The sequence below is a fragment of the Psammomys obesus genome, unplaced genomic scaffold (genome assembly GCF_907164565.1).
Source record: "Psammomys obesus unplaced genomic scaffold, mPsaObe1.curated_primary_1811, whole genome shotgun sequence".
Lineage (NCBI taxonomy): Eukaryota > Metazoa > Chordata > Mammalia > Rodentia > Muridae > Psammomys > Psammomys obesus.
Genome location: NW_026588752.1, coordinates 10508238 through 10521836, shown reverse-complemented (window position 1 = coordinate 10521836; position 13599 = coordinate 10508238). Strand labels below are relative to the sequence as shown.

The following is a 13599-nucleotide window of genomic DNA, read 5'->3' as shown; positions in this document are numbered from 1 at the left end:
ATACTTATGTTTGTTTATTTTTTTCTTCACAATTTATTCATTATATATCCCAATTAAAGCCTCCTCCCTCGACTCCCCCCAGTCACACCCTCCCTCCCTCCCTCTTCTCCTCATCCCCTTCCCCTAGTCCACTGAAAGGGGGAGTTCTCTATTATAGTCATCTGCCTATAGCTTGCTAAGTCTCATCAGGGCTGCCTGGATCCTCTGCCTCTGTGGCCTGGCAAGGCTATGTATCATCAGTGGCCAGTGATCAAAGAGCAGTCAACTGAGTTCATGATAGAGGCAGCCCCTGCTCCCCACACTCAGAGAGACACATGGAGACTGAGCTACCAATCGGCCACATTTGAGCAGGGATCTAGGTCCTCTCCATGCTTGGTCCTCCATTGGTGCATCAGTCTCTGCAGGATCTCCTCAGCTCAGTTCTTTTAGCTTTGTTGGTCTCCTTGTGGGGCTCAAAATCATAAAATTTTCAGGCAAATGGATGGAACTAGAAGAGATCATCCTGAGTGAGGTAACCCAAAAACAGAAAGACAGACATGGTATACACTCATTTGTAATCGGATATTAGCTCTATAATATAGGATAGTCATCTACTGACCTAAAGATGCTAAACACTAAGGAGGAACCTAGAGAGGATGCTTAAATCTCCCTCAGAATGGCAAACAGGTTAGACACCAGAAGCGGTGGAAGAGAGGAAACAGGATGGGAGCCTACTATAGAGGGTCCTCTGAAAGGATCCGGCCAACAGGGGATTGAAGCACATGCTGAGACTCACAGTCTTTGCACATCTTAGTTGTGTAATTGCACTACACACATATGTATGTATGTATAACCCATTACACAGTCTCTAAGAAAAATGCCCTCTTCCCTTTCTGTTGTGTAAGGCCTTCTCTTGGAAAGGGTATTGGCTGAGCATTCCAATGTCTTATAAGCAGAAAGGTCCATGAAAAGGGATAGTGGCAAGTAGCATATGTAAAGTAACTGCCAGGTGCCATGTTGTGTGATAGGGGTTATCATTCAGCCATCCCTAAGACCCTTAAAGTCATTGTTATGAATGACTGTTAATTATTATTTCTGTTTTTACAAATAAGGAACCAAGGTTCAGATGCTTTGTGGAACACCTAATTAGTGGCAGATTCAGAATTCAAATCCAAATGTCTTTGGAACCAAAGCCTATTCTTTTGTTGAGTTCAAGACCATGCTCTAAGTACTCCCCTCCAAAGCTTTAAAACCACACCACTTTATACAGCAAAATTTTGCCGATTCCCATGCTTACTGAATCAGATTTTAAATATGAGATCCTGCTCAAAAAAAAAAAAAATTGAAGTAGAATTGGCAACAATATACATTTGATCATTAATTTAACAAGCATCACTAAAGTGATGGGCATAGTTGCTCTCAGTTTTACTGAAGTGGGAAAACAAGAGGGCTGATGCAGGTAAAAAAAATGTTTTCAAAGTGTATCTCCCTGCTTGTATAGGACATAAAACAACATGACTGTGTCTTCATTGTCATTGTATTATCCATCCATGGAAGAGCAACTGGTGACTTAGTCTTTCTCTTTTGATGGCTAGTGGTGGTGGTGGCGGCCATGGCAGTGGTTTTTACATAGTGTAGTCCTACTACGTTACCCAAGTTAACCTCCAACTCAAAATCTTTCTGCTTCTGTTTCTTGACATTGGGATTAGAAATATTCACCATCACACCTGACCTTAGCCTCTTATTTCTTTGGTGTGTACATGTGTGTCATAGAATCAAATTACCTTACTAGCTTCAAAAGTTAGTTGTCTGTGTCTGAGGGCAGCCTTTCTCTCCTTGCATCTCTATGCTTCCTGTAAAGGAATTTCGTGATGTGGTTTCTTCTTGCTATCATAAAAATACTTTGGTAAAATTGACTTTCAAAATTATTTTGAAATAATGAAAGTTGTAGAAAGTGTTCAGAACTCTGAAATCTTTTATTGACTTGTGCTTTGTGGTGAACAATTTTGTCAATATTCCTCATTACCCTTAAATAATCTATCACAATATTAAATTCTAAATGTTAAAAGATATTTTTCATATTATGTGTAAGTTCTCTGAATGACATGAGGCCTTGAAAATGTGAGACAGTCTTTTAAAAGAAATGCTGTAATCATACATTGATTTTAAATGACCCTGTCACACGTGAAAACAAATCAGATTGTTGCTCTTAATGAGCTTTTCAATTTACTATTCAGTAGATCAGATAAGTGGATTTAAGAGGTAATGATCCTGTTTAGTACTCAAGCTTGACTGTCAGATCCTGGTAGTGGAGAGAAGTCCCCGAGGACAGATGCATTGACACAGCTCTATGTGGGATAATGCGGATCAAAGCTAATGGATGCTAAAAGGAATGGTGCAAGTTACAAGGAGGGTCGTGGGTAAAGCACTGCCTGTGCCAGTGTTGACTGTTTGCTCTTGCGTGTTACTGCTTCACATCTGATGCTTTGAGAAACTGTTTTGACAGCAGAGCATGACAGACCTGCCTGCCTAACAAACTCTCAAAACAGGAAAACTGGTAGGAGCCTTAGTTTTCACAGATACACTTTAGTTCCTTAATTTTTCACCATGACACAGTGAAGATCGAATTTAGATAGTTCTCAGTTTTGCCAAGAAATAGCTTCCTTCCTTCTTTCTTTCTTCCTTCCTTCCTTCCTTCCTTCCTTCCTTCCTTCCTTTCCTTTCTTTCTTTTCTTTTTCTTTCTCTTTCTCTTTCTTTTCTTTCTTTTTTCTTTTTCCTTTCTTTCTTTCTCTCTCTCTCTTTTCTTCCTTCCTCCCTCCCTTCCTCCTTCCCTCCCTCTCGCCCTCCCTTCCTTTCTTACTTCCTTTTTTTTCTTCTTGGTTTTTTGAGACACGGTTTTTCTGTGTAGCCTCTGTTGTCCTGTTCTCACTTTGTAGACCAGGCTAGCCTCAAACTCACAGTGATACAATTGCTTCTGCCTCCCTGAGTCCTGGGATTAAATATATGCACCATCATTCCTGGCTAAGAAGTAGCATTTATAAAGTCTTAGAATGTAAATTTTCCTTTTACAGAAGTACACAGTACTCATCATGTGGTCCAAAACAAGAAGTTATCTAGGAGTTAATAGAAAGAAGGAGTATGGGATGAAAATACTATAAGAATAGGCCACTTGAAATAATGCCATGTTCTTTCAAAACCCATGTGTCGGTGACCTATATCTCCAACAGTGTCCAGAGCATTTATGGCACATTTTCTTTTCTTTATTATTGTGACTATTATTGTGAACTCAAGAGAGAAAGCTAGTGCTTGGACCTAGTAGAGCTAGTTTTTTTTTTTTAATTTTTTATTAATTACACTTTATTCATTTTGTATCCCCACATAAGCCCCTCCCTCTTCCCCTCCCGATCCTACCCTCCCTCTCCTTTCTGCAGCATGCCACTCCCCAAGTCCACTGATAGGGGAGGTTCTCCTCTTCTTTCTGATCTTAGTCTATCAGTTCTCATCAAAAGTGGCTGCATTGTCCTCTACTGTGGCCTGATAAGGCTGCTCCCCCCTCAGGGGGAAGTGATCAACGAGCTAGTTTTAAGTAGCTTAATTCATGTTTTCATCCATGGTAAGCACAGTACCTTTCAAATTCCAGTCAGGATAAAGAGCACAGTTGGGCCCCTTGGAGAATAGTGAGCAGAAGAGAACAGAGAGCAAAGTGCCAGATCTCCACTGCTGTCTGCTTTCACCAATTAGTCTTACGTACAGGTTCTCACTAGATAGTCACAGATTAAAATAACAATCCAAGCTAGTCTCTATAAACTGTTTCTTTCTCTTTCATTTTCACCACACAGAATTTAATATATTCTAAAATGGTGTAGGGTACATTTCACTATTTGATTATTCACATTGCAATCCAGACTTAGTAGGTCCACCTGTTGCTTTTTCTATTACATATTACGTATACATGTAGTATTCACTTAACAGCTTGTGCTGAGACAAAGAATAAGGCATATTACCAGCCTGTGAGGATCTTCCAGCATAATGGGAGTGGTGGTGAGCTAAATATTATGATGTGAAAGGACCATGATAGAAGAACAGAACAGATAGATAGATAGATAGATAGATAGATAGATAGATAGATAGATAGATATGGGAAAATGCAGTTCACCCTGCTTGAGAGGGATGGATAGATAGGAAGGAAGGAAGGAAGGAAGGAAGGAAGGAAGGAAGGAAGGAAGGAAAATGCAATTCACCCTGCTTGAGAGGGCTAGTAAGGCCTTGGGGAAGAGATGGCTTTTAAATGGTGGGAGGGGAGGGAGGCAGATACTTACAAAATGAAGAGCCAGAGAAATCCTAGGGGTTATTCTGTTCTTCAGTGCTTAGACTTGAGAGAAATGGTTTAAAATGGGACATACTGGGAGCCAATGAAAGGTTTGCACACCAAAAGTCAGATTGATATCAGATTTTCCAAGAGGGCCAATTTTAATCTTCCTAGCTATGGGTCATGGTAAATTAAGGGGAAGTTTCCTTTCTACATACCATTCTTCCTTTGAGCCTTCTTTGTGCTTACAGTCTTCTGATTGTGGAGATTTATGGTAATAAGTTACTTATGTTCTCTTTCCCTCCTGCTAGTAGTATCTTAGGACCCAAAGTGATCACAACAGCCATTGGATGATCATTGGTATTCTGTTGTGTAGGACTCAAGAGTCAGCGGAAGAGACAATGGAAATGTACATATTACTTGTCTCTTTCTCTGTCCCAGCTTCTTCTTACCATTCTGCTCCTTTCCTACTCGCTCCTTCTACAGGCACCCCTTCCTTTTCTCTGGGTATCCCTGAGGAAGAGGCTTCCAGACACAGGACTCAGATTAAAAATCTGTAACGCAAGGTTCTGCCTTGTATAATATTTAAAATTTAAATACAATACTTCTTCTCTCCTCTCCTGTATGACCCTTTAACTCTGAGTGATTTATTATTATCTTACCATAACCGGTGGCAGTGCATCAAGTTAATGTGCAAATAAAGTTTAGTTGTCATACTTAGTAAATAAACTTAGAGAAGGTGAGATGACATACTCGCTGGGGATGAAATGACAGAAGAGACATGCAGCTGGTGTCTGGCAGGGCCAGCCTGGAATCCCACTAGAGCATAGGGGTGTAGAGGTATTAACTACTCTCAGCTTTGCCAGGCTTCCAGGGAATGTCTGTTGGCTGCTGGTGGTATTTCCCCACTTGAGCTGGGATTATGTGTTCAAATATGCATCATGCCTGAGGTTGAGACACAAATGTCACACCCAAACTCTGTAGCCAGCTCTGCCCACTTAGAAGCTCAGTGTATCCTCATGAGCTGATGTTCAGTCCCACTGTCCACAGTTAGACCTGTTTCTATCTCAGGTAGAGAGTATTACAGGGAGTGTCTATAACTGATTCACATGTTCTAGTTTTCTAAAAGCACTTACTTTCATAATCACCTTGAGTTGCCTTGAATTTTACTGATGCTTTGCTGAAATCTAGAATAGGTAGAAAATGTTTGTCTTAGATTCTTTTGCTGAGTCCGATTTTCCAGGTTTTTTCATGGAAAAGAAAAAGGTGGCTCCCAACTTTGAGGTGTAATGGGTGAATGAGTGCGGGGCTATGTATAAATATGCACACATTCCAAAGCAGGAGTGCTTCCTGTGGAGAAAGCTAGCACAGTCTGGGATGGTAGTGTTTTAATTTCATCAGTTCTGTGCTCACTCCCTGTTTCAATGTGGATGCAACAGATCTTTGAGTTTTAGACTTGTTAACTTGAATAGTCTTTTGAAACTGCCTGGAAATGTACAGCTTTTAACACTTAAATTCTTGATGCAGGTATATGCCCGTATGTCAGAAGTCTTAGGAATAACAGATGACAACCATGTTCTAGAAACATTCATGACGAAAATGTGAGTATCTTTTTTGGTTTTTAATTTTCTTCTGTTGTTTTGATTCACATATCATCTTACTCCATTTGAATCGCTATACATACTAATTTTTAACATAAAATCTTGGCTTTAATTTTTGGTGTGTGCATTGCTCTTCATTGAAGCTTACTTTTCCTACTTAAAACTCACCATCTAAAGTGGGTTATAATTTGTTAGGAAATCCTCATGGTTATAGTGTACAATATCAGAACATGGTCCTTAAAAGAGTTATAGATAATGACTATAATTTAGTTGGGCAGGAATTTTTTTTTTTTACCTTATAATTACAAACAAGACACCCTATCTCAAAGACCAATGAAGGACTAATTGTAAACTAAAGTCATGATTGCCTTAAACTAGAGCATCCATTGGCTCTAGCAAGGATGGGTTTATAGAGCTGAACAGTTTCTCCGTACAGACACACAGTTGCTTGTTGAGCTGACATCGGGTGCTTCCACAGACAACCTGTCTTGCTTTCAGGAGCAAGGCTGGGTCAAAATCAAAACCATAAGTCCATTTTGGAGCCACCAGATACTGGTTCATCTTCATTTGACTTCCTTCATGATGATTATTCCTGTTTTTATTTTGTTTGGCTAGACTCCAAACTTTATGTTTCTTGTGAAACAGTTAACATTATAGGCTAGCTCACTTAGAGAAATTTACAGAATTATTTTAAACTTATAGAATTCTATACCAATGTTCACTATCGATTGATTGTATAAAAGTTTAAAGGTGCTATAAGAATTAAAAGAGGTTCTGTTGAAATTTCAATATGCTTTTCGTTTTGTGATTAAAGTCACCTTACATAAAATATGTTTATGTTTCTGTGGTTCTCCTTATGCCGGTAGCTATCTAATAATTTAAAACATTTCTTTCATATTTAGTGTTACAAACCTTAAGTACTGGGGAAGATGTGAGCCTGTAATTTCAAGGACTCTTCAGTTCCTAAATGACCTTTCAGTTGGATATCCTTTTCCTTGTATAAGTGATGTGCTAACCCACCATGTACATTTCCATGGCCAAGTATTTTCCTTGCTTCTAATTTTCCAAAATTTTACAATAAAATGTCTGATCTGTTTAGCCTGATCTAGAAGTGTGTATTTATAATAACTGTATGCTGTGAAGCATTTTTAATCATAACTGATCTTAAATGAACATACACATATATCTATTAATTCCAGCCTAATTTTGTTTATATTAATCTAGGCTAATAAATGGCTACATAATAAAGTATGTAGCACACATGGATTTCAGTCCATAGTTCATAATTTTCAGAAATTCTTTTTCTGAAAAAAAGCGTATAGTTAAATTGAAGGTCACATGCTGTAACAGTCCTGCCTCAGTAAGTGTCTTGTGTTCATCAACCAGCGTGGCTTGTAAGCTTAGACACACAAAGGAGGGATGGGAAGAGAGATACAGGCTTTTAACCACCTCTTTGATTGTCAGCCTCCTTACCAGATTATCAACTCTACTCTAAATTAAGATTTCCTAATACACATTCAATGCTTACATTTTTATCCTTAGAAATCCTTTAAAATGTTAAACCAGAACTCATGCTTATTAGATTAGAATTATATTTCTACCAATGAGAATCAAATTGTAGATTGCTGCTTTTAGATACGTAGATGTTGTGATAAATAAATAAATAAATGAATGAATAAATAAATAAATAAATAAATGAATGAATGAATAAATAAATATTGGTTTATTTAAACTGTAAGATTAGCTGATATTTTAATATAAGGACAAATTCTGAAAACAGTTGGCTTTAGATGGAAACCTTTAATGTATTTTCATTCCAGGAATATGCTTGTATTAGTTAAGTTTAAGATTGTGTTCCTCAGTAAACCATAAAAGATTTCCAAAGTATTAGACACCCACTTTTGTGCTGGAATTTAATATGCAACTTTTTATTGGAAAATAATCGTCCTTGTCTGGCAAAATCCACCATGCAATATTTCTGTTAGTAGGTATAATGCAATAAAGACAGGGAGGGCTATTTATCACTACAAATTTTGAGGATTTCAGGATTCTTTTTATTATTTTAATATATTTCTTTGATATTAAATCAGAAAAATGATAAATTACACCTGTCCAGGCTTCTTTTCCTCTTTACTGGAAAGTGATGTACAACCCAATTCCAGTGGTCATTTTGGCTTTTTAAGATATGTATTTTTTCTTATTAAAAAAACTCAACCTGTATTTTTTTCTAATAATGGTGCTGAAACACTCTTTATTTCTAACATATGAAGTGGTTTATAAGTACTTCATAGTATTGCAAACTCTCCAGATTTTCACAGTGAATTACTGTGAAAACGTGTTATCTGGAAAGGCTTGTGATTGTAGAACACAGGCCTATTGTTTAGATTCACTCTGGTTTTAGTGTCATATTGATATTTAATATAAAATTAATGTGATTTGTATTTTAGTATAATTTGCATAATGCCTAATTTATTGGTATCTATTAAGATACTTTTTCTGTTATCTATTTTTAGATACAAATATTATAACCTTTTATTTTACAAGCTGTTTATTCCTTTTGAATATCTCTTAAAATTAATTTTAAAGTCGTATTTTCAGATTTATTAGATAAAGGTTAAAGGTTGTAAGAGATATGAATTATTTTCATGCAGGTACATTGATTTATATTTTTTAACAATTATTTCAAGTTTGCATATTTAGAAATATATATTAGCTCAATTTTATTTCTGTGCTCAGTTATTTGAATTATAAATCATTATGTCCCTTCTAGCTGATCAGTCATGAAGTATCTTTGAACTCATTTACATAATGGAATATGTGCTTGGTGTATCCATTTCAATGCAGACGCTACTTACCTAATGTGTGTTTTGTTGTTCTATCCAATTTCATTATTACGACTTTTTTAATTAACATCTTAAAATACATTATTTTTTGATAAAAATACAATATCATTCTTCAGCTGTAGAAAGTATGCAAGGTAGTAATGATCACCTATTGGTCTGCATTAATGAAAGCCTTATTTTGATACTCAAAATATTTTTTAAATATTATTAGCAAATTAATGAAAACCATGTTGTCTTATGAAATTTTTTTTCGTTTTGTAAATTTATAATGCATGTCATTGGCACTTTTAGGTATATTGTTTTGTGTTGTTTTTGTTTTTGTCTCTATTTTGTGTGCTTTAAGTGGGTGTCATTCAGTGTTTATGCTACTCAAAGCCAGCCAGTGAGCTTTGTTTATTTTTCTTTAATCTGACCCCTTGTTTGGAAATTAAAATTACTGAAGATTGTTCTTAGGAATTACAGAAAAGCCTGAAGTCCCCTTCATGCAGCGGCCAGACTTATTTGAGTATCAGAACTGGATGTCTGTGCTCTCATTGTTAGGCCCCATACCAGCACCTCTTTCTGCAAGGCTCTGACCCAGGACCTGAGAATCTGCCTCCCTGCTAGCATCTCCAGGCTTCAGACTGGGCACATATATGAGAGCTAAGCATTTCTCCCATTGCATATCTTCATTCAGCTTTGCTACCATTAAATAGGGCAGCTGTGACAGATTAGAGGTCATCTGGCTGCTAAGCAAGGTTGGGAAAACTGGGTGTTCATGACTAGATGGCCTCTTCCTTTTCCCCTCCACGTACTGTTAGCTTCATCTGCACCCTTCCAAATCCGTGAGGCTTTCTAAAGTTTAAGCTCAGAGAACCTTTTGAGAGAACTTTTATATTTTCTCATCAGATTCATTGCCATGGATGGATATTACATCTATCAAGTATCTTAATTTCCACAAGTTAAATTCAGGAATTCTTTTTAAGTAGGTTGAGTTAATCTGCACAGAGCTAAGCTGCTCCATCTGGGCCCAGCCTTCCACAGTTGGCATCAGTGCCTGGGATCTTTCGTCTCTGAAATGTTTACACTTCTGGAATTCTAGTTTCTATTTGGATTAGAATGGGTGAGATTGTTAAGTGATTGGAGTAGGAGAGCCGCTGAGAAAATCAGAGAGAGTAGAGATCAACAAAGCACTCAAACTAACCTGCTGAAAAGGGAAGTGCTGAGTCTCTCCAAAGCCCTGTTGTTTGCTAAACATTACTTGAAGCTTTACTTCTTTTGGAGAGTGGTTGGTCAGTATTTGTGCTGGAGCTCATTTACTCCAATTGATAGCAATAACACCTCACATGTGCTTCACATGTATAATAATGAGTAATTAAGAGCACTTGCTGCTTGTTGCTCTTCATGAGGACCAGAGTTTGTTTGCTCACAACCATGTTGGGTGATTATGGTGAAGGTAACTCGAAGCACCAATAAAATCCAGCACCTTCTTCTGGCTTCCCAGTGCATACATATATACAGGGTGTACAAATACACACACACTCACTCATACAAATAAAAATAAAATCTTTTTAAAATAAAAATAGATTCCATAAAAAGATTTCTATGTTAACTTTTCACTTTATTCTCAACAGGTCATTGAACCAATGATTTCTTTATTATCACAAAAACACCTAGAAATTGTGAGTACTGAGCTCAAAATAAAAACTGGGAGGTCCATTCTTTAAAATCATTGGCAATGGTAAGACTTGCAACAATACAGCTTGAAGCCAAGATAAGGCATTCCTAAGGCTGGACTGGAACCCTGTGTAAATGTGCAGTTCGTAAACCTGGGGTCTGCTCTGTCATCTGTGATATGAAGAAATCATTATTTTTCTTTGGCTTCAGACTAACTCACTGAAGATGATTATATCTTTAACATAATGACTTTTAAATTTCATTCTACATTCATCTTAATTTACTATAGCTTTTTGTTCTCTTTCAATTCAGCTAGGCATTTGCCAAGTGCGAGATGAAAGAACAGACCAGGCCCTGCCCTCAGACAGGTGTATCTTTCAGTAAATATTATTCAGAATCACTTTTTTTGGGCTAGAGTGATGGCTGATAGCACTTGCTATGGGTTAATAGCACTTGCTGATCTCACAGAGGACACAGGGGCAGTCTCCAGCATACATGGGCACCTCCCAGCTGTCTCCAGTTGATGTTACACTGCACACACATGGCACCCTTACAGCATGCAGGCAAAACACTCAACACAGAAAATGACTAGACGCACTTTGTTTTCTAATAGTACATAAAAATAATGATTTTGTTTTGTTTTTTCAATTGATGGTCTTTTGGATTTGATAAAATGTGATACATGCTTGTACTGGATAGTTTTATGTCAACTTGACACAAGCTAAAGTCATCTGAGAAAAGCGAATCTCAGTTAAGAAAAAAAACCTGTATAACATGGGACTGTAGGCAAGCCTATGGGGCATTGTCTTAATTAGTGGTTGATGGGGGGGAGCTCAGCCCATTATGGATGATTCCAGGGTTCTGTCCCAGGGCTGGTGGACCTGGGTTCTTTAAGAAAGCAGGCAGAGCAAGCCAAGAGGAACAAGCCAGTAAGCAGCACCCCTCAATTGCCTCTGTATTAGCTCCTGCCTTGAGGTCTCTGCCCTGTTTGATTTCCTTTCCTGACTTCTTTAATGATGAACAATGATGTGGAAATGTCAGCCAAATAAACCCCTTCCCAGCTTGCTTTCTTCTTTTTTTATTTAACAAAAAAAGAAAGAGAAAGAAAGAAAGAAAGAAAGAAAGAAAGAAAGAAAGAAAGAAAGAAAGAAAGAAAGAAAGACCAAAAAGTGAGTTTAATTAACCAACAAGAGAGAAAGCTGGTTCAGGAAATGCAGGTGAATTTTGTTGAGCAAGAATTAGAAGTGGGGCATTCCATAATTGTCTAGCATCCGCTTGGTTTTGTATCTATGGTTAAAAATGTACATGATAGAAACTCCAGGGACCTTCTGGATTCTTCGTTTGAGGCCATGGTCAACTGTAGCCACACTGGAACACTTGTGCTGAGTTACTCTCTATACCAAGCAGTTACCGACATATGTCCTTTGTGTGTGCATGGCAATTGGTCAAATCTTGGATCCTTGGTAATCCTTAGTGCCACTAGATACTTCTGTCCCAATTTCAGCCATTACACAATCAGTTATACAAGGAATATACTTGGCATAAGACAGTCCATCATTGACTGCACTAAGTCTAATTTGGCTTTAATGGAAAAGTTGATGAAGTTGGTATCAATGAGGACGTGGTAAGGCAGACCCAGTTGTGTATTATACTGGAAGAATAAGCAGGAAGGATGTTGGGGGACTTCTCCTTCCTTTAGTGCACTGGGATCTTTCTTCTCTTTTATTTTAGGCTTTAATCTATCCTTTTCTTTAAGTCTCTCAGACTAAGCATTCACTTCATAGTCGCATATTTCCTTGTTTTCTTTTGCTTCACCATGGTCACACCACATTCCTGTTTCTTCCCCAAGTTTCTTTTTAATCATGGTGTTTCATTGCAGCAAGAGAAACCCTAACTAAAACAAGTTAGTACCAGGAATGGGGTATTGACATGACAGACCTGACCATGTTGTTTTGGGGAGGAATGTGGAAGGACTTGGAACTTTGTTAAAAAAAAAAAAAAAAAGCCATAGATTGTTGTTGGTACGCTTGGTGCTTGGTGAGCTGTTCTGTAGGAACTTGAAAGATAAAAAAGGCCAACATAGCCAACAGGATGCAGGGGTCCTTCGGAGACTGATGCACCAATCAGGGACCATATATGGAGAGGGCATAAGTCCCCTGCTCAGATGTAGCCTATAGGCAACTCAGTATCCATGTGGGTTCTCTCAGAGGAGCAGGGGCTGTTCTGACATGGATTCTGTTGCTTGCTCCCTGATCACCTCCTGGCAGGGTGGTGTTGCCAGACCACAGAGAAAGAGGATGCAGCCAGTCCTGATAAGACTTGATAAGCTGGGGTCAGTTGGAAGGGGGGAAAGGGGAGAAAGAGTGGGGCCAGGATGTGAGAAGGGAGGGAGCTACGATCTGGATATAAGGTGAATAAATTAAAATTTCAAATTTAAATTTAAAAAAGGCGCACGCACACACACACACACACACACACACACACACACACACACACACACCTGTCTTGTGTAGGGCCAGGTTCTAATTACAGCTGTATTTCACGTTGGGCAGAAGAACAAGTACTATGCTTTAAAGTTAAGTAGGTGTGTGTCACATAGTGGAAGGAGGTCATCAGACCTGGACTTGAACCTTGGCATTACCATGTATTAGCATATTCCCACTGTAGCCTGTGCCAACCCCTGCTACTGTGTGCAGTTTCTAGTACTGTTGCTGTGACTGCTGCCATGCTGTGTTCACTGCTGCGAGCTGCAGGCCTCCACACTTGTCTGCTAGAGAAGAATAAAAATAAAAGACCATAAAGATATGTCCATTTGCCTTCTCCTTTTAACATCACAAATCTTAAGACTATTAACTAGCTTAGAGCTGCCCTCCTGTAAAGGGATGTAAATATTCAGATGAATTCTCATTACTGTATTTTTTTTTCAAAATTTTAATCATTTTTCTTGGGAAGTAATTAAAAGGCAGTTGGAGCTGACCTTGGTATAAAGTGCACAAATGCAGTTCTGAGAAAGTGTCTTTGACAGATGATGTTTTTCCTGTAGATGTTCTGTTTATTGTTTCCATAAATATTCCATTGTCAAAACATGACTTACTGTTTGTTAGCACTGCTGACAGGAAAGTTCCTCTTAATGGCAGCATTCATATTACCCCTATGCCCTGTCACTTTTAACTTAGCAATTTTAAGAGAATTGCCTTTGGTAATTACTTA

At 38.1% G+C, this 13599-nt stretch overlaps 1 protein-coding gene and 1 pseudogene across 1 annotated transcript in view; one reads left to right on the top strand and one right to left on the bottom strand.

Moving 5' to 3' along the window:
• The window catches only part of Ranbp17 (RAN binding protein 17), a 316352-nt gene that overhangs the window by 202945 nt on the left and 99808 nt on the right, over nt 1-13599 (top strand). Inside the window, exons 15-16 of the mRNA XM_055604851.1 lie at nt 5817-5890; nt 6793-6873. Of these exons, the coding sequence (XP_055460826.1) occupies nt 5817-5890; nt 6793-6873 (155 nt within the window). The remainder of the gene's footprint in view (nt 1-5816; nt 5891-6792; nt 6874-13599) is intronic.
• LOC129674702 (rRNA-processing protein FCF1 homolog) lies at nt 11628-12207 on the bottom strand (annotated as a pseudogene).